Source organism: Lactuca serriola, chromosome 5 (assembly GCF_051521515.1).
Source record: "Lactuca serriola cultivar US96UC23 chromosome 5, Lser_US96UC23_V15, whole genome shotgun sequence".
In the NCBI taxonomy this organism is placed as follows: Eukaryota; Viridiplantae; Streptophyta; class Magnoliopsida; order Asterales; family Asteraceae; genus Lactuca; species Lactuca serriola.
The window spans coordinates 101,681,188-101,703,146 of NC_136412.1; the positions used below are offsets into that span (position 1 = coordinate 101,681,188).

Below are 21,959 nucleotides of genomic sequence, written 5' to 3' on the forward strand. Positions count from 1 at the left end.
GTGTCTTTTACTTTGAAGCTATACCATGTAATGGAATTTATGAAACCGTTATGATTGTTGATAACTCAGGAAATGATGTTTTGAACATAGATTCTTCCACTAGTATGGATAAAGCATCCTTGTGGCATTGTCGTCTTGGACATGTTAACAAGAAACGCATAGCCCAACTCCAAAAGGATGGAGTGTTGGAGTCATTCGACCTTAGGGAAGATGAAACGTGCGAGTCTTGTTTTCTTGGAAAGATGACTAAATCACCCTTCACAAGCACGTGTGAAAGGGGTGAGGGTCTATTGGACCTAATACATACCGATGTATGTCGACCGTTTAGATCAACCACGAAGGATGGGAACCGCTTCTACGTGACTTTTACCGATGATTATAGTAGATATGGGTATATCTATTTAATCAAGCAAAAGTCAGAAACCTTTGAAAAGTTCAATGAATTCAAGAATGAAGTGGAGAATCAATTTGGCAGGAAAATTAAGATGCTTCGATCCGATCGAGGAGGAGAGTACCTAAGTCTTGAATTCCACGATTATCTCAAGGAGTGTGGAATAGTTTCACAATTGACGCCTCCTAGGACACCGCAGTTGAATGGTGTGGCAGAAAGGCGTAACCGAACCTTATTGGATATGGTTCCCTCTATGATGAGTCGTGCTTCACTATCAATCTCTTTTTGGGGGTATGCCTTAGAGACTGCCGCTCATATCCTTAACCGAGTCTCTACTAAGAAGGTTGCCAAAACACCTCAGGAGACGTGGACAGGGAAAGCTCCCTCTTTGGCACATATCAAGGTTTGGGGTTGCGAGGCTTTCGTAAGACGAGATACTCACGACAAGCTCGAACCTCGAAGTGAGCGATGTATTTTCATCGACTACCCGCAAAAATCCTTTGGGTATCTCTTCTATAGACCGAAGGACAATGTTGTCTTTGTTGCGACGAGAGGAGTTTTCCGAGAGCGAGAACTCACAGGCCAAGGAGACAGTGGGAGGCAAATCGAGCTTGAGGAGATTCAAGAGTCGATGGATGAAGGAACCTCTACCGCTGGCACTCAACCCGAGGAGGAAACTCCGGTTGAACCGATTGATGAGTCCTTACCTCTTAGACGTTCCGATAGAGTTAGAGTTCTACCCCAGTTTTATGGTTTTCATATTACTACCGAAAGGGACACGTATATTAGTGACTGTACACTAATAAACCTTGATGAACCTAATAGCTATAAGGAAGCCATGGCAGGCCCGGAGTCTGCAAAATGGAAAGAGGCAATGGATAGCGAGATCCAATCCATGTATGATAACCAAGTTTGGAATTTGGTTGATAATGTGCCCGGACGTAAGACCGTTGGGTGCAAATGGATCTTCAAGAAGAAGACCGACGTGGATGGGAACGTACACACATATAAAGCGCGATTGGTCGCGAAGGGCTTTACTCAAACTCCCGGAGTTGACTATGATGAGACCTTCTCACCAGTTGCGAAGATAAAATCTATTAGAGTGATGCTAGCGATTGCCGTATTTCATGATAATGAGATTTGGAAAATGGATGTCAAGACCGCTTTCATTAACGGAATGTTGGCTGAGGATGTTTACATGGCTCAACCTGAGGGGTTTGTGGATCCGAAGCATCCAAATAGAGTGTGTAAGCTTGAGAAGTCCATTTATGAAATTAAGCAAGCGTCTCGCAGATGGAATCTTTGCTTCGATGAGAAAGTCAAAGAGTTTGGATTTGTACGAAGTGAAGATGAATCATGTGTATATGTCAAAGCCAGTGGGAGTATAGTTAGCTTCCTCGTTCTATATGTCGATGACATATTACTCATAGGAAACGACATCCCGACTCTGCTGGAGGTTATGTCCTAGCTCGGGAAGTGCTTCGCTATGAAGGACCTCGGAGACGGTTCTTACATTTTGGGAATAAGGATAGCAAGAGAAAGAAGTAAGAGACTAATTAGACTTAATCAGAACACTTACTTAGAGAAGGTACTAAAACGTTTTAGTATGGAAAACTCAAAGAAGGGAGAATTAGTGATACAAACTAATGCCAAGTTGAGTAAGACTCAAAGTCCGAGTACCGAAGCTGAAATAGCAGAAATGAGCCGAGTACCATACGCTTCCGCAGTTAGCTCAATCATGTACGCTATGACTTGTACTCGCCCTAATGTAGCCTTCGCTTTGAGCATGGTTAGCAGATATCAAGGGAATCCTGGCAGAGCCCGTTGGATTGCGGTGAAGAATATCCTTAAGTACCTTCGGAGGACGAAGGAATGGTTCTTAGTTCTCGGAGGGAGTGATGACTTGAAGGTGCGAGGGTATAGTGACGCCAGTTTTCAGACCGACAGGGACAACTACCATTCGCAGTCGGGCTGGGTCTTTACCCTGAATGGAGGAGCAGTGACTTGGAAAAGTTCCAAGCAAGAAACCGTAGTTGATTCAATGTGCGAATCAGAGTACATTGCAGCGAGCGAAGCGTCGAAGGAGGCAATATGGTTAAAGAACTTCATCGGTGATCTTGGAGTTGTACCTGCCATAAAGGAGCCTATAGAGATTTTCTGTGATAATGAAGGAGCAGTTGCCTTGACCAAGGAACCGAGAGATCATGGTAGATCAAGACATATCGACAGAAAATATCACTTTATTAGACATCATGTAGAAGAATGACAACTCATAGTGAAGAGGATATCCTCAGAAGATTTCAGTTCGTTAGACAACTCATAGTGAAGAGGATATCCTCAGAAGATAACCCAGCAGATCCGCTTACGAAGGGACTGAGCAGGGTTAAGCACTTGCATCATGCTAGGAGTATTGGGCTGAAGGATGATATTAGCATAGATTAGATAGTAGTAGAAACGTGTAATAGGTAAATGTAATTAACATTTGATTATTAAATAAAGGAGTTTTATTTATGAGTAATGTTACTGTCTTATGTTAATTGTTTAACTATTGTTTCATTTTGCATGTTTTGACTTCCAGAATAATTGAGTTTATTAAGAATAATCGAATTATTCAAATTGTCCACAATCGTTCATGTGTTGGAAGTAGATATGAATGAAGATTGTCGTGAATTGGTGCGTAGATTGTCTAAATGGTATTAGACATAGAAAAAGATTGTTGCGACGTTCATGAGTGCTTATGAACTGGTTTTGAGCATTGGAACAAACCCGTGCTTGCTGGAATCACCTTATGGAATATGATATAAAAGGGTGATCGCAAGACGATAATATCATATAGTCTTAAAAACTAGATATATGGTTTGTTATTTGTTAATTGATTGTAAATTGATCATGCGAAAACGCATCAGTAACTCGGTGTTATAAAACGCATTGTTGTGTATAGTTGGTTAATGAATAACTAAATGCATATAAGTCGAAGTTTATCTGTAACTTTTATCCGAAGAAGGTAAAAGTGATATCTCGGCCGCTCGATGATTTGAATTTGACTTATGTGCCGGGCCCGGTCAGAACTAAATTGATGTGTTCGATTAAGTTCTATGTCAAATAAATCAGAGATCGAGAAACCTAAATGCTTGACTAATCATTCCATAGAATTGTCAGCATGATATCTAACAGAGGACTGTACGATCCCTTATCTAAAGGACAAAATTGATTAGATCAGAGTTTGACAGCGTCTTTGAGAGCTACGATTGCAAATCGAATTGTACTTGTGCATATAGTTACTAGACTTATCCAAGTGGGAGACTGTTGGAATAGTGTCTAAGGCTGCAACTATATTAGGCAAGTATTTGACCCGGTTCTGCATAGTCCTTTTGGGTTGCCTTCACCATAGCTTCCTGATAGGATGATTTGTTAAGAGAGAATAAATATTATTAATATATTATGAGAATAATATAAAGAATGATAATATTGTTATTTGATTAATATAAGTCATAGAATTAATTAGAATTAATTTGGTGCCTTAAAGAGATTAATTAAATAAGAGGGTATAAACTGTTAATTGTTTGATAGTTAAACTTTAGACTGTAAATCCATATTGGATAGTGGTTGGACGAATTCTATAAGCTAAGGATAGCTTAAAATCGTCCAAGGCTATCTAAGGAATGGATTTGGATTGCTTTAAGAGAAGATTATCCAATTAGGGTTTAAGTTGTAACCCTTAAGGAGTCTACAAGTATAAATAGACCCTATGGCAAAGGGAAATTGGCACTTGATCTAAAGTAGAGAACCCCTGGCCGAATTCCTCCCCTCTCCTCTCTCTCAAATCATCCTCCTTGCTATTTGGTGTTTGTAAGCCATTAGAGGAGTTACAATTGTGACTCTAGAGCTCCAAGACAACAAGATCAAACAAGAGATTCAAAGGTATGATTCTAGATCTGATTTAGTATTGTTCTTATACCTAATTAGTCATTAGAAGTCTTGGATTCAAAGCATGTTTAATTAGAAAGCCTAGATCCAAGCATTAGGGTTTTGCATGCGCACATAGGAAAGTTCTTATGGCTAAAACCCATCAAGATAATGGACGAAATTGCTCTTCGAACAACTCAACTCAAAACTCAATCTGTCAAGCTCAAATAAGCAAACAAAGAAATAGAGGAGCTCAAGTTTGAACATGCAATTCTAAAAAGATGCGTAGGAGATGTCAGTTCGCTAATCTCCAATCTCCTTGAAGCACATGACTCCATTCTGACCATTAGTGTTCGCAGACACTTGGCCGATAAGCTCTGTCCTGCTTTCGCTCTTCTTAACATAATAGAAGGTATTTCTAAGGCACTCATCCCTTCGAAACAATGGGGAGAGGCTAAGAAAGTCCAAACTACAAAGGTAAGGGAAACACCAAAGCAAAATGAACCAAAGGTTAATGTAGCTTCATGTTCAAAAGGGAAAGAACCGATGGTTGATGTTGATGAAGAAGAAGAAAACGAAGAAGATCAGCTGAAGCGAAAGCGGCGCGATGAAGAGTTGAATGAAAATGCTCAAATTGCGAAAGACGCAGAAGAAAGAGAACGAAAAGAGAAAGAGTCTCACGACACTTTGTAGAGCAGAAAAATGCTCTTTCCATTATGGACGTTAGAGTGAATGTTGCATGAGGGAGTTGAATTCCCAAGTGTTCATTAGTTGGAGCCAGTAATTTATTTTGACCTAGAAAACACGAAGGATTCGCAGTTCGACATGCCAATAACACGAAAAGCCTTCCTCTTCCACTGCTTCAATTCAATTGCAACAGTTCCCTCTCCTGATGCGAAAGTGGATAAAGCCTTAACTGAATTTTATCTTGCTTTTGCCAAACCTCAATATCTGACCTGGAGTGCTCAGAAGTTAACAACAGTCAAGGTCACAGGGCCAATCGATACAGGAAGCTTTTTGAATGTGAAGTTCAAGGCAACAAGAGGCTCAGAAAATGTTGTGCACGAAATCACACTTGCTGATCTGCCCAATCTTAATCCTCATGACTGTATTCTATTGCGCAACCTCCTGTTGACTGAAGAGCAAAAATACGAACCCATTCTGGCTCACCTAAATCGAATGTTGGTTTTGTACATTTATGAAGTGGCAAAGCTAGATACCGAAATCGCCTCTGCTTTGAAACGAAAGCCCACTGTCAATCCAATTGCATGAGCAAGCAACTTCAATAAAATGCGTATGAGCAAGATTGATACAGACCACTAGACAGTGATGCTTCAGCGTGACAAACACTTGTTCTCCACGTCCTGCTTAGAACACATTTTTGGAATCATTAACAAGTATAGCGTAAATGATGTTGCTACGAAGAAGAACTACAATGATATGATTCGGTGGTATATCACCTTTGGCAGTACTTTACTCGCTGTGATACCCAAACTCTTGAAGGCAGTTAAAAAGACTCAGCAGTGAAGCATCTCTCGCCTCAATTGACACAAAGGGGGAGATTGTTGGGTGTTAGATGTTGCGTCATTGGGATTATTGTATTTAGTCAATTTTGTACACGGTTTTGGGCCTGTCCAACCATCTTATTTATTAGGGTTTATGTATTTATAGTGCATGCATGAACCGTAGGAGGTTAACGCTTTTATCTTTGGAAATCATTTGTAAACCCTAATCAGACCTCTACAGTAGCAGTTCTTTATCGAGCTCTTCTGAGGCTGTGAAGCTTAATCATTAATCACATTTTGACTCATTGTCGTGTTTTTCTTTGCTTTCTATTTTTGAATCTTATCGATCATTAAGGATTTCATCCTAACACTTTCCGCACCATTGGTGTGTAGTTCCCATACATCTTTACTTGCCTTCGGTTCTATTGGGTCTATGGGTACAACTATTGGTGCGCTTCTGAGTTTGTACAGGATTTCTACAAGAAAGTCCACCTAGGCCTGGGTATTGATGCTGACCCGAGGTCGGTATTCTATGTCATGCTCCCCTAGTTCAATGACCTATTTTCGCCAGTCTTCCTGACTTTTCTAGTCTTAGCAAGATTTGTTTTACTCGGAAACTAGTCAGGACCTCGATTTTGTGGGCTTTAAAGTAACGTCTGAGACGTCTGGCTGTATAAATTAACATGCGGACCAATTGGGTAGTTGACCTCAGGGCTTTGCAGTGCTCTGCATACGAAATGGATCAGAAGCCGTTTTTTATTTCTTTCAACCATTAACACCGACAATATCGCTTCATCGGATGCTGCAAGGTACAGTTGCAGGGTTTCTCCTGGCAGTGGGCTTACCATGACCAATAGTCGATGAAGGGCTTCCTTCAAACTTTGTAGAGTTTGTTCGGCCTCCGCCATCCATTTGTACTAGTTTTTATCGATACACCCATTTAAGGTGTGGAAAAGTGGAAGGGTTTTTTTCAGCTGACCTAGCGATGAACCTGTCGAACGCTGTTAGTCTTTCGTTTATCTCTTAGACCCCCTTTATGCTATGAGGAGTCCTAGAGTCGAGGAAATGCGGAACCTTGGCTTGGTTCGGGGAGATCCCCTCTTTTGTTATCTGGTAACCCATGAATTGACCATCTTCCACTTCGAAGGTGCACTTTCCTGGGTTGAGTTTCATTTGCGCGTGCACTAGGGTGCGGAAGGTCTCTTCGATATTACGGAGCAGTGCTGCTTCGTCGCAGTTCTTGATGACCATATATTTGACGTACACCTCGACGTTCCTACCGATTTGTTATGTGAAGACTTTGTCCATCATACGTTGGCATGTCACTCCAACATTCTTAAGCTTGGATGACATGTTTTGGTAACAGAATGTGTCGTAGTCGGTGTGGAAAGCCATTTTTTCTTGTTCTTCCCTACACATCTGGACTTGGTGGTATCCTTTATAGGCGTCGAGGAAGCATATGAGTTACAATCCTTCCAAGGATTTGACCTTTTGGTTAATCTCTGTTAAGGGACAATGGTCTTTCGGGCACGCATTGTTTAGGTCGGAGTAGTCGATGCACATCCGCCATGATCCTTCATGTTTCTTTACCATCACCGGGGTTTGCTATCCATGTTGGGCAAATCATCTCCTTTAGAGTTCCAGCTCCTACTAGCTTTGCTACTTCTTCCTTCATTGCCTTGCTTCTGTCGCTCGCCTTCCCCCTCTTTTTCTGTTCTATTGGGACACTTCCTGGCACAATATTCAGGCTATGCCCAATTATCTCGCGGTCCACCCCGTTCATATCTGACGAGTGGCAGGAAAAGACATTGGAGAATTGTCTTAGGAACGTAACTAATTTCACTTAAATTTCTTTTGATAGATCGGCACCGATTTGTATTTCTTTCTATGGGTGATCTAGGTGTATGGTGTGGCTTTCCGTTGGGTGTTCCTCGTTATATATTTTTTTGGTGGTTCAAACCAACTCTGGGGTTGTGAGGATTTGGTGTCAAATTTGCTAACGTAGGGTGATAGCGACAATTGTGGCTGAGCCCATGCGTGTGCTCAACTTGACTGTTCTGTGGATAGTCAATGGTATTGTTTTGTTTTGTCGGTTAGCGTATTATGTAGAAGTCGATTACTCATGTTACAATTTCTCTCCCATCATGCCTAACTAGTGTGAGAGGGAGGTGTTTGGCACCTACTGGCCATAGGATGTACCCTGTGAAGCCTACCAGTGGACCCCTGGTTGGTGGTTTTAGGTCTTCTTTCCAGGAGGCTGGTAATTGCCTGAAGCAGTGTTCATACAAGATGTCAATGCTGCTACCATTGTCTATATAGACGCGGTGGATATGCTTTTGGCGTATCCATGCTGTAATAAGGAGAGGATTCCTAGGGTCCCATTTGTGAGGATGTGGGTCTGCTGACGAGAAGTTGATGCTTCAAATGCTTCTTGATAGCTTGTCTACGTCGCTCATTTGACGGCATGCGTGCTCGTTGAGCGGCCTCTCGATTGTGAGGAGTTTTTGCTTTTGTTGGTGTTTGTCGGTGTCCCGTGGAGGTTTGGCTTTCACCATGCTATTGTTGGATTTGGTCAATTAGCCGACTCTGTTAACTGTTATCGTTATAAAGTTCGTTTTAGCGGATAATGGAGGTCACGAGTCAGTTGTAAGGCCCGCTGCTCGACTGTGAGCCAACACCGCTTGTGTGCTAGGACAAGGTTGCGCTTTGGTGTAGGAGAACCTAGTGTCGTCAAGGGGTGGCTTTGATTTGTTCACACTAGGTTCACCAACGTTCCAATAGCGTGACACCTTTATCCACTATTGCCGATGTTTAGCGTCTGGTTGTGTAACTCTGAGTACATGCCCGGATGGCGCCAAATATTGTGATATGTTGTCCAGACTTAACTGTGTCTCTAGGTGTCTTGATGGAGCTAAGCTTGAGAATCACAGCACAGAAGGAAAGACCGTCAGACATCGTCCGAGGAAGAATCCCAGAACGAAGCTCCAACAGTGTAGTTAGTAATCAGATGAGAGAATCTGAGTTCTATTGGAAAAAGTAGAGAGAAAGGCGATCCTTTCTCTTGGAAAAGAAAGGTTCTACTTATACCTACTGTCGGGGGGACAGAACCCAGCAATACCTTTTTGTCTCTTCAGAGCCGACAGGGCATGGGGGCATCCTATTCGTGGGTTGTGCTCCTCTAGTGGTTATCTTCTATTGGTGTAAAGTCCCTAGAGGACCATGTCCTCAGCATTACACCCGTCGCTATGGGAAGCGGCTTGTACTATTTTCTCTTGGAGCTGACTTTGTTGTTGTTGCTTAAGCACCAAGGGATGACTCTGGGGCCGCGAGGGCGAGTGCCCGACCTCAGTGTTAAACAGGTGATGGCCCATTACCATGTCATCTTTAATGGTTCCGTTATATTTGGCATATTCCTAAAGGGATACGTTAACACCTTCTCTTGTGCATTTTTACAAAACCATTATGTGCATTTTCATTGAGCATAATGAAAATCCTCCCTTAGAAACAACTATAATTCAATTAAAATTAACCCATTTTGAAACGAAATTGATATAACATAGAAAATGGTAAAAAAAATAATATAGTATCATATACCTATTCATGATTTTGATTATGCACAATAAAATTTCCAGATCTAAAGATAAAAATCACATACAAATCAACTAACTGAATTTGGAAACTTGGATTGCTCATAAACAAAGTTTTTGTATCCCATAGCTTTAGCAATAGCCGGTGTTAGAGGATGTAACCTTACAATGTATATTACTAGGATACAATCATATACCCTATGAACACACTATGTATGAATATATTGGAACACTCACTGCCTTCTTCCCTGATGGATTATCAACCATTTCTATGTCACCACCCTACAAAAACAAATTTGTTAGTAAGAATTTAAAATATAAATACATCAATGTTGTAAAAATCCCGATTAATCCCTAGGCGCTACTTGACCAATTAGAGAGCGCCTAGCGATTAATCCATGCATACAAAATGACTGAAACAGTAGAACCTGATGAAATTTTAATACTTTGAAGAAGTTATATCTCAATAGATACTATTTGAGGTATGATTAGTGTTGTATTTATCATATTAACTTATTTTGTTATCATATTAGTGGTATTTATGAGCTTTTATATGATATTAGTCATATTTAATTTTTTAAAATCTAACAAATTAGCAATTAATGGTCACCGATTAATCCCCCGATTAATCTCCGCCTAGCTAATTAATCTCTTGACCCAGTCCACCGACTAGCTAACGTCGAGCGATTTTTACAACCTTGAAATACATGAGTACTAACAACTAATACTTCTTAATTCTTAAATTTTTCTTTGTGGGTTTGGTAGGTTTTTCTTCTTCCTCCTTAAAACTATCATCAAATTCCTCTTCATAGCTACAGTCCTTATTTGCAGTTTGTGCAAGCTGAAAGCCAAACTGATCAACTAGTTAAACAATCTTGATTAATAAGAACAACATAAGAAAATATCCAAATCCACCTACCTTTTGTTCAAATTGTGGATTTGTTGGCTCTTCATCATTATATGAAATCTCTTTTACTTTTTCCTTTGGTTTTCATCAACTTTTCTCTCAAATGGCTTACTCTTTTTTTTAGGCTCCTCATCATCATATGACCTCTTCTTTTGAGCTGTCATAAGAAGATTCCTTTAGTACACAAAAGAAATGTCAAAAAAGTTACTATCTTTAAAAAACATACAAAAATATTAAATATAACCATTAAACCTAGTATTGTATACACAACTTAGTTGTAGTGGTTGGTGGAAAGTTTTTAGCAATGGTAACTTTAACTTGCATAATCATAATAACAAAACAAAGACAATCATCCAGTAATATCAAAAGAATTACATGAATATGATAAAGAGATCACCAAACCTCTTCTTCAAATCACTTTCTAGTGGTTCTAAAAATTAGAAGATATATTAAATAAGATAAAACATAAAGAGATCACCAACCACCAAACCTCTTCTTCAAAAGAATTACATGAATATCATAAAGATATCACCAACCACCAACATCAGTAACATCTTCCTATACATAAAAAATTTAACAAAATCATGATTTTGAAACAAAAATTCAAGTCAAGGAGAAAATATTACCTTTTCAACTAGAAAAACTAATTGATTGAGTGAATAAACAAAGCAAATTCCATCAATAATCAACTCTAATTTGGCAAAATCCATGAGGCCTTCCAAATATGTGAGAGATAGAGGAGAAACATGTTAAAACTTGAATAAAAGGAGACCTCGTGAACACTCAAAATTTATAGAATGCATCTATGGTGACCCAATTCCCCAACTTTTCGAAAATCTGCACCAAGAAAAAGCGAGGACAAAGTCTCAAGAATATTTGGATTACATGTGTGGAAATTTTGAATGTGGGAATATACACATAGAAGAAATACCCAATGCCCAATGATATTCACCTAGCATATTTGAAACTTGCTAGTGTTAAGAAAGCAAATTTCTTGTTTGACCATAAACTTCTGGCCTAAGACCACGTTCAAGAGCTTCATTTTCAATAAATCGTTGAAGCAAAACCTGGAACTGCTGAAATTATTGTGCACCATGGTTATAACATTTGGAAGTTTTAGATTGAATCTGGCTTATTTGAGTGTACTGGCAGTAAAGTTCCTCCATGTTAAGCAAATTTGAGATAGGTATGTCGTTTCATCTTCAAGAGGTTTGAATTTTTGTTGCAGGTGCTCTGTTTCATCTTCAGGAGGTTTGGATTTTTTTCAAAGATAGACATTGAAGAGGGGATGTTAGCTTCTTGGACATAGACCTTGATGACAAAGTCCAAGGATTATGCGAAGACGAACGATGCATAGGGTGTGTTCGGCAAAACTAGATGGTAGCGGGTAGCTTGTAGCGTTTTGTTAAACACTACATGAAGTAGCATTTGGATTTGGAGTGTTTTGTTGAACCTAAACGCTAGAAGCTTGTAGTGCCAAACGAGGTTTTCTGTTCAAAACGGAGCGTTTTGTCAAACACTAGAAGCTAGAAGCTCTCAAACTCTCCAAAACGCTCCGTGCCGAACACGCCCTTAGTGGTTGTCGGTAGATAGGGTTACAGAGTTTGGAGTAAAATGAGATAAAATGTGAGTTAATTAAGGGTTAAGATAGATAGGTTCATTATGTGTATGAAATTCAAAATATTTTAACAATATAAGAAGGAATAACGAAATCTTATAAAAATTTATCTATCTTAAATTTAGAAAAATAAATATTTATTTTTTTAATTAATAATTTTGTTAATTATATTAGTCCATTTTACAAGACTTGTTATTATTATTATTTTCGTAAAAATAATAAATTTTTAATGTAATCCTAATTTTAAAACCTATATATCTATTAATATTTAAATTTTTTTAATGACAATATAAATATTTTTATTTTGCTACTAGTGGCTTGAGTTGTGAAAATACATCTAGTTACTGGGGGTGAGGTAGGTGTTAGTGTGGGCTTATGGGAATACGCTTATAGGTACGTGTGTGTAGGGGTGGGGGGTATTTGTATATGTATAGTGTTGTGGGTGGGGATGGGGTGGGGTTGGTAGCTATAGGGTATATGTTGGTATGAACGTGTGGGTACGGGTGTGAAGGAAGGGTTGTGGGTGGGTATCAGGTATGTGTGTCTATATATATATATATATATATATATATATATATATATATATATATATATATATATATATATATAGGAATTCATGTTGTAGGTTATATAGGGTGAGGGTTGATAGGCATGGGAGTGTAGGTGTGGATATGGGATGATGTGCGTTTGGATGGATGGTATAGTTAGGTGGATAGGTGGGTTGGTTGGTACGGGTGTGGAGGTGTGGGAGCGGTGGAGGTAGGGTGGATGATGAGGTAGTGTAGGGGTAAGTGTATGGGATGGTCACAAATTTTAAATATACCTTAAACAATCAACATCTTTAAAATATAACAATAATTAAATAAAATCTAATTAAATAAACTTAATGTAGGAATAAATTGAGTATATATATATATATATATATATATATATATATATATATATATATATATATAAAACTCAACTTGAGGAATCAAATATGACTACGAATGTTAAAACTATATTTACAGAATAATGCATGTATTTATGGGTGTGAGTGTAAGGGTGGTTTAGGTAGGTGTAAGGGGTATGGTGGGCATGTAAGTGTGGGTATCAACATGGGTATGTGGTGGGTGGTAAGGATGGTGTACGGTGGGTATGTGGTGTAGAATTATGGAAATGTGAGGTAAGTTATATGTGGGGTGGGTGGGTGGGTGGTGTATCGGCCAGGTAGGTTGGTGGGTGGTATAGGTTACATAGGGTGAGGGAGGGTGGGCATAGGATTCTGGTTGTGTGGAGAGATAGGTGGAATGGGTATGGCTGGGGGTAAAGTTTGGTGGACAGTTTGGTGGGTGTGGGGTGTAGAGTTGGGGTGGATAGGCGAAACGTGTGGGCTTGTAGGAATATGTTTTAAGCCCTATGTTATAACCCTTAATCATTAAGTGATAATTTATAAGCCATATGGCCTAAGCCATAATCCATAAGTCTTAAGCATTACGACATAAGGCATAACCCATAAGCTATAAGCCTTAACCCCAACCATAAGCTGGAAGCCTTGATTTTTATGCCCTAAATGAAAACCCTAAAGTCCTAAATGAATGTCACTATTTAAATCATCCATTCATAAATATGACTGAACATTAAATAGGACCATGATTACAAAATTAAATGCAGCTAACGGGTAACAAGCAGTCACACGAATTCGAAAAAGTGTTATGATTTTAACAATTATGTATTACCAAATGAAAACAATGGTCACATTTTTTTTCTCTGTGAGTTTTCTTTATGTGAGTAAATGATATCATGTCATGTTTTACTGTAAATGAATGTCACTAAATAGTAACAAATAGCCACAATAATTAGAAAAATGTGTTGCTATATAATTGAAACAAATGAAATTAAAATAAATGTATTACATGAATCACAATTAAAAATCATACTTAAATGAAGAATTACTACAGATTACAATCACAAAAGTTTAGAGCTTGGTGCCTGCTATAAGTCTCCTAAGACAAAACAAAATATCCTGGTATTGGTCTGCCTTGAGGATATAACAATCAATCATGATGAAATCTTGATTTTCAATAATCAATACAATGTCTCCACGAGTACGTAAAAAAAAGGAATGAGATAGTGGTAAGTTCTATATCAGTAGTCCCTCAAAAACTATAACTTATGTGTTGTTTATAGTTTTCCAGATTAGTAGTCGGTAACTATAAGCCGAATTTAATTATCAAAAACTGTCAACTGGAATAACTGCTACATACCTATTCATAAACATGCAATTATGAATATGAAGTAAAATTAAAAAATAATTTTCGGATGTGTATATATTAATTAATTAAACAAAAGAGCCCAAGAGCCCTAAGTGTGACATTCCCCATTTTTCAAAACCAATTAAAACATTTCTTTACGTTTTAAAATAATGAGTTGTCTTTGTTATGAGAATCCCAGTTTAATAAAACCTTTTGAGATAAAAAAAATTGTTTCATACTATTAAAACATGAAGGATGTCATAATTAATATCCAACATAGATTACATCATAAACACTTAAAGACCCTGAAAACTAATGCATACTAATGAAATATCATGGTTGTTCTAGTAAGATTGTTACAGTGAAATTAGATCAACCATCAAGTAAATTTGAAAAAAATGTTGTTATCGATTAAATGATAGTAATAATATAAAGACCAATGCAAGAACATAGAGATGTATGAGGAAAACTCATAATCCTTTTAGATCTATGGCTTAAAACCTCGGGAGGTGATGAAATCACATACATTAGAACTTAATATTAATAAAATGTGTTTACAGGTGCTAGTTTATTGTGTTGTAAATGTAAAGGAGTTTAAGTGTCGAGAGAAATAGGGCAGGAATAGAAGAGAAAATGTGTTCGTGAGTGATGGACTAGCTATCATTTCATACAAACGCATATTAACAAACATTTCTATGTTCTCAAGATCTCTCTTAATCCATGTTTGACTCAACTTTTTCGAAGGATTTCAACATTCATTAGGCTTTGGCCATGTGCTTTTGACCCGGCCTATTCCTTTTAGTTAATCCTATGATGTATGGATGCTAGTATAAGTGCAAGATATTAAAAGTGGTAACATAAAAAGTCTACCCATAACTCTCTCTCTCTCTCTCTTTCTCTCTCTCTCTCTCTCTCTCTCTCTCTCTATATATATATATATATATATATATATATATATATATATATATATATATATATATATATATATAGGGTCCGGATCCGGTAGGAACTCAAAAATTGGTAGCAACTACGAGTACTATTCTCCACCAATCATTTCGTCAAGGGCACAAACGTCAAACCCGTTTACTTGGTCATGAAGCGTTCACATGAGGCGCACATGTATAGAACCTAATACGGACTCGAGGGAATAATCACGCGCGACGAACGTCCATGGAACGTCATTTAAATAGGTTTTCCTTTTCTTTTTCATTTATTTTGGTTTTTTTTTGGTTTTTTTATTATTTTTTTTCATCTTTTATTAAAAAAATTCAATTTTTTTTCTTAAATAGATACAGGCTCGGTTTTAATGTTTTTATATCTTTCATTAAAAAAATTCAAAATTTTTTTTATCGTTTTTTTAATTATTTTTTTATCGTTTTTTGTTTTTTTTAATTTCCTTACTACATACCCGAAGATAGTAGGGATTTTTTTTTTGTTTTTTTTATCGTTTTGAATTTTTACACTAAATAACGGTTTCAGTTTTTAATGTTTAACAATTATAAAATTTAAACTAAGAAGAATATTAAGGATCATAATATTTTCCATACATACTTTTTTTTAATCATATTATTTTTGGATCAAAAAATTTTGAATCATGGTATTTTTGAATCATAACGATACTATGCATCATGCATTTTTTGATCATTTTAATTTGGATCATCATATATTAAATTAAATAAAGTTTTTGTTCAATACAACATTTGGATCATTATAAGTTTTGAATCATTTAATTTTGAATCATACAAAATATAATAATTAAGAATCATTAAATATTTGAATCAAAATATTTTTAGATCATAACAAGTTAAGGATCATAAACATATTGAATCATAAATATTTTGAATCATCTTATGTTCTAATTTTTTTTAAAAAGCTTTTAATCTTTTAAAATCAAGTTTAGTATCTAAAATATCTTTCTTTTTAATTCTTTTTACAAAGTCATTAGAATAATTGGTAGAAATATTCCTTAAATTTTTATAATTTTTGGAGAACTTTTTTTCTTGGTTTTTTAGTAAATATAAAAGATAAAAACAATTCAGGATTGTGCTCATTTTGTAGAGAAATAAATTTTGAAAACATTGGTTTTTGCAGATTTTGTTTTGAAAGAAAATCAAATAATGGTTGAAAAACTAAGTGGGTGGAACAAAAAAAACACACCAGCCAATAAGGGCTGCATGCTTATCATGCTAGGGGTGGGGGCACGTGTTAGCTCCTGGAGAGGCCACATGACCAAATTTTCCTTTCCTTTTTTCTTTTAATCTTTTTGTTTTTGTTAATTGTACCCTCCACACAATTACACTTCCCCGGAAATTATTAAAATCTCGCAATTAATTACAAAAATGTCATATAATCTTGCGAGATTTTGACGATTAATAAAATCAAAATCATTTCCATTTATTTTTTCAATCTTAAGGCCAAAAATACTCCTCACGGACAGAAGAGTTTCAATATTCTCATCGACATCGTCATCCATGCTTATCTGTGAGTTATTTTTGTCCACCGTCGCGTTGGTGTTTTCGATGTGAACCCCAACGGACATAAGCCCTTTTAGTTTCTCTGTGTTGCTCCATTTTCATATCCAACCGCCATCTTGCAGATTTACTTAAGATCATGGGAGTTAATACATTTGTCTTCAAGGTTTATTGTACATTATTGGAGATGTTGAGATTTAATGCTTTTGTTGTATAGACGTATTTCAAAACTACATTTTATGCCTTGTATTTGGTATTTTTTGGCTTAAATATAATGCCCGAAGACTTCGGCCCTAGACGACGGAGTGAGAGAGTGAGAGATTAGATGGGAGTGGGTTGGCCCCATCTAATATTTTTAAATCAGTTAGGGACAAAAATCAAAACAATAACATAAAATAAGGATGGTAGGAATTAAAAGAAATAAAATAAAAAGGTTAAGAACCAAATGAGTCGATGACCACAAACTATAAGGACTATTTGTGTAATTTTTTTATATCAATCACAAAAAAAAAAAAAATACATATATAACCTTTGTATATTATCATGCCCACTTCTTCACCTTCGAATACAACCATACAAGTCAACCTCACTTCCTACAAGTCATTTACACTCCATAGGAGTAGAAAAGTACCATGGGAGAACTATAGCCACCGGATGACTTGTCCTTTCAACTTCGTAAGGGTTTACTGGATTTTCCGGTGTATTATTAGCGTGATTATTCAATTACATTCAAAATCTAGCCTTGCAACTTTCCATTTTTATTGTATTTTATTAAACCATTGGAGAAAGGTGACTGATCTTTTAGAACTTGACAAAATCTATTGTGGTTTTCCTTTTTATATTTTAAATCTTTTCAAAAGTAACCACTAATCACAAACAGGCATTAATGTCAACATTGTCAACTTAAGTATTATATAATTTAATATTTCGGAGATGATCTCAAATCCAATCAATGCATATTAACAAAATACACACGGGTTAAAACACAGTTTTTTTTTTTTTTTTTTGTTTATTTATCAGGTTACTCCCGAATCAAGCTATAAATAGATATTATAATTTTTGGCGCAAGGTTTGCAAACCCAAAATCGAGAACTAAACATAAATTTAGCAAAGTAATTCCTTTCAATAAACATGATTGGCTGACGTTTAAGATTAGAGGCGATCTACAGAATAAAATAAAATTATAATAAAAAATCTTGAAGTTCATGAAGAACGTGGATTTAGAACACAGATGAAAGGTTTGCCCCAATGATTAGGTCAAATCACCAATTTTCATAAGCATTCAGCCTGAGTTTTGTATGAGCTACTTCTTTCTGTAGTAATGGCATTTGTATAGAGAGTTATAATCGTTTAAAGTTTACTCGTTTGGCATATATTTCTTGCACATCAGTTCGATGTAGGAGTTGCGAATTAAGTTATTTCATTCTCACTAAATCTTCTTAGCCACAAGAACTTTCCACGTTAGAGTTATTTCCTAAAATGATCGCCCCTTAATTAATTTGTCAAATTTGTCAAAGCAAGGGGTCATTGTTCTTTGGTTATTGCTTGTATAGAACGATTAAGAAAAATGTCTACATTTGTCAAATTAAGCGGTTGGTTAACCATTGATGCGCACAAAACTTAATTAATGTGTATTTATGAGTGTTGAAGAAACTAGGCACCTAACTCAATGTAAAATTGTCCTTTCTATTTCGCAAAGGCTGAATGAATATTCGTAGTTGTATAATTATCAAGACTACTTGCTTGACATACACTATGGCTTTTCTTTTGCTATTTTTGAATTTGTTTTTTCCGCCAAAAGCAAGGACTAATGGGATTTAATTAGTGTCAACACTCAACATTCCCAAAACATATAATATTTTCGAAAGGATCTTGAATCCCAAGTTAATTAACTATCCACTAAGATCCAATCCTAAACGATTTTAATGGTTAAGTCATGTATATTGCCATGTATAATGACTTTTGAGTAGTATCCACTACTCCACATCCTTATATAAAACACCATCTTCTTAACCACTCAAACAACATTCTTGTAAAACATAAAACGAGATACAATGGATGCAATCAAAGCTCTATCCTCTTTTCAAGTTGATGTGAAGATTATGAGTGCTAAAAACATCCAAGTTTCCAACTCCAAAGACTACTTGTTTGTTAGATGCTACCTTTCGGTTGGAAATAACAAAAGGGTGCGTTTAGAGAGTCATGCAATCTCTCCAAATGAGAAAATCAGTTGGAATGAGTCATTCTCTTTGGATTGCATAGCGACACAATCCATAGACGCGATCATTCAGGGAACTGTGGTTTTTGAACTCCGTTCCAGGAGTAGTAAAACTCCTTTGTTACACAAGTTCATTGGAGGTAATGCAAACGTTCGTGGGTCACAACTCGTTGGAAGAGGTGAAGTCTCATGGAGAAGTGTATTCGAGTCCCAAAACATGGAAGGTGAGAGGTGGCTACTGATGAGATCAAAGAAAGCTGACATTAAAGCGCCTTCTATTTGTGTAAGTATGAAGATTCAAAACCCACTGGTGAAAAATGAAACAAAGTCGACGAAAACTTTTGGAAAGTTGAAGAATAAGCGGGATGAAAGCTGTGGTTGCTCACATGGTCACTGTTGTGAAACTTCGTGCATTGATAGTGAGCTTTTTGCCATAGGATTTGCCTTGGATGCTTTTTAGGTAAAAATAAAATTTGGAAAATACATAGATTAGAAAATAGATAGAACGAAATCACTTGCCTAATACAATGACATGTATGAAGGTTATAATTATGTAAAAGGTAAATGTTTGTTGTTTGGTTGACAAGGGACACAATCATTGTTCATATAAAAAATTTGGTGTACATGTAATGTAAAAAGACACCTATATATGGCTATATTACCCTAATTAAATAATTGATTTGTGCTAGAGTATGCATAGCTGATATTATAAAGCCTCATGATGATCACTTGAAATGGATGAGGTTTTTAACACTTGGTATGGGTAGATCATGTTGAATTCAATCCTTAGATCAACACCAATGAACACCTAGGTGTTGGATATAGTAAATTCGAGTTTTGTTGAAATCGAGTATGCTTCGAAGTTTGAATATTCACAGGAGCTGTGTGAGTTTTCGGCAGAAATGGACCTGTATGAAAAACAGCAAAATATTTCACGGGTTATGATAATACACTAATCAAAGTACAAAAAATACAAAATTTAAAAATAATAAAAAAAAATGTGCATTATGTTAAGTAGCAATGAACTTGTTGTCAATACATGTATAACGTCAAAAATACAAAAGCTTTTGTCCATTCCAGCCAAATTGATTTTTTAGGGAAAAAAAGCTAAGTAAGTTGCTAAAAATTTGAGTACTTGGTCAAAAAACTTAAAGTAAATACCCATGAGACTGAAACTAATATCTTATTTCCCTTTTTATCCTTATAGGAGTAGTTAACTTTTATATGTTACAAAAAGGTTAATTTTCAAAATCTTTATTTAAGTTGCCACACCAAAAATCGTAGACATTTTTTATTTAGTAGTAAGTGATATTATCTGGTTTCATTCAACGACACTCCAGTTGTCACCAGGCTGAAAACAATTTAGAGATTTGCTTGGGCAACTGAAAACAAAGAAAAGTTTATTGTTCAGAAAAAAAAAAAAAAAGATTTGGACATGATTGCATAATTGAAAAAAAAAATGGGACTAAAGCCAAGCAATTGAAACTATTTTACGCATGAATTGCTACCTGCAGTTAGAAATTTATGTACTTTATTAAGAGCCTTTTTGAGAGCCAGCACCAAACATTAGTTTCTTCTCCCCTAATAAACCAAAAGGTTTAGACCTCACTACCAAGATCTGGAAATGGAATATATATATCAAGGTGAATAAATAACATTCGATACCCAGTAAAACATAAAATAAAAAGTGGTTATAGATTACCAAAGATCTAAGATCTTGAATATCTTGGTTGGCTTGTATAGGAATTGTTTCCACTTTCCAACAACACAACGTTCATCACCTTTGTTATATATCCCCCTATTTCCTCCATCTTGTAATGACAATAATTTGGATAATGAGATGTGGCATACTAAAACAAGAACACCTACAAAAAAAAAAAAAAAACAAAACAAAAAAAAAAACAAAACAAAACAAAACAAAAATTTTAAAGAAAACAAATAAAAACTATAGGGATAATGACTTAAAAGAGTATTATACTTTTTGATTCGTACACATTTGATCACTAAGTTTTTTGTCAACATTTGACAATTTAACTTGTTTTTTTGTCCACATTCAATCTTTATAACCAGCTATTATAGGTTAAGCCGAAAATTGACTTATTAGGTAATATATTTTTCAGTTTACATACATTTACCCATTAACATTTTTGTACACATTTATTCCTTATGACCGACATCCTCATTTTTTGTTCACGACATTCTACGTGGGACAATCATTAATGATGTATTCTCATATGTGACTCGTCCTTTAGTTATATCAGTAACCTGATTCGTAACCTAATTTACGAATCGGTTAAATATTAATGGTGCCTTAGTTTTCTCTCAGTAGAGTATGTCTTTGGCTTCGATTTCATCTATTTCCATAGCAGACAACTAGATTCTTTGTAAATGATTTCTTCCGATTCAAATTTGCACTTGCAAGAAAAAAGAATTAACGGAGATACTAAAAAGAATTTGCACTTCCAAGACAATAACACCCTTGCAAAAAGTTTTATTTATCTCCATAGGAGACAGTGAGACTCTTTGTGATTGTTTCCTCCCAACTTGAATTTGCACTTCCATGACCAATAATCTCGTTGTCTATGGAGATAGATGAAACTAAAGCCGAAGACATCTTATACTTAGAGAAACTAGTTCACCGACATTATTTAAACGATTCGTGAATTAGGTTACATATATAAGTGAATGACGAGCCACGTATAAAAACACCTAATTAATGATTGTATCACGTAAGACCTCATGAGCGAGATCTGAAGAAACTGTCATAATGACAATATTTGTAAAAAAAACATTGTGGACTGAATGTGTACCAACTGAATAATATATATAATCCTATTAAGTCATTTTTTCGGCTTAACCAGGAGTAGTTGGTTATAAGGATTGAATGTAGAGCTAGAAACAAGTTAAATGGTCAAATATAAACTAGAAGATCAGTGAACAAATGTGATCAAAAAGTATATATTACCCTTTTAAGTCATTATCTCGTTACTATAAAGAGAAATACGCAAAACTTACCAAGTACATAACGTACAAACCCTTGTAAGAAGGGGACCAACAACATGTACCTTACAATAAAGTTAAAGAAGAATTATTATCAATTTCTTCATTTTTTTAAATAAAAG

General features: G+C 36.0%; 1 protein-coding gene across 1 annotated transcript; it reads left to right on the top strand.

The window, feature by feature from the left end:
* Nucleotides 1–18,673: 18,673 nt before the first annotated feature.
* LOC145049711 (uncharacterized) lies at nt 18,674–19,297 on the top strand. The gene has a single exon (XM_078998082.1). It carries the CDS (start codon nt 18,674–18,676, stop codon nt 19,295–19,297), a length of 624 nt encoding a protein of 207 aa, XP_078854208.1.
* The last annotated feature ends 2,662 nt before the right edge of the window (nt 19,298–21,959 follow it).

Bases quoted from the DNA above. Each gene is read 5' to 3' on its own strand.
- LOC145049711 (XM_078998082.1), top strand. From the start codon at position 18,674: ATGGATGCAATCAAAGCTCTATCCTCTTTTCAAGTTGATGTGAAGATT.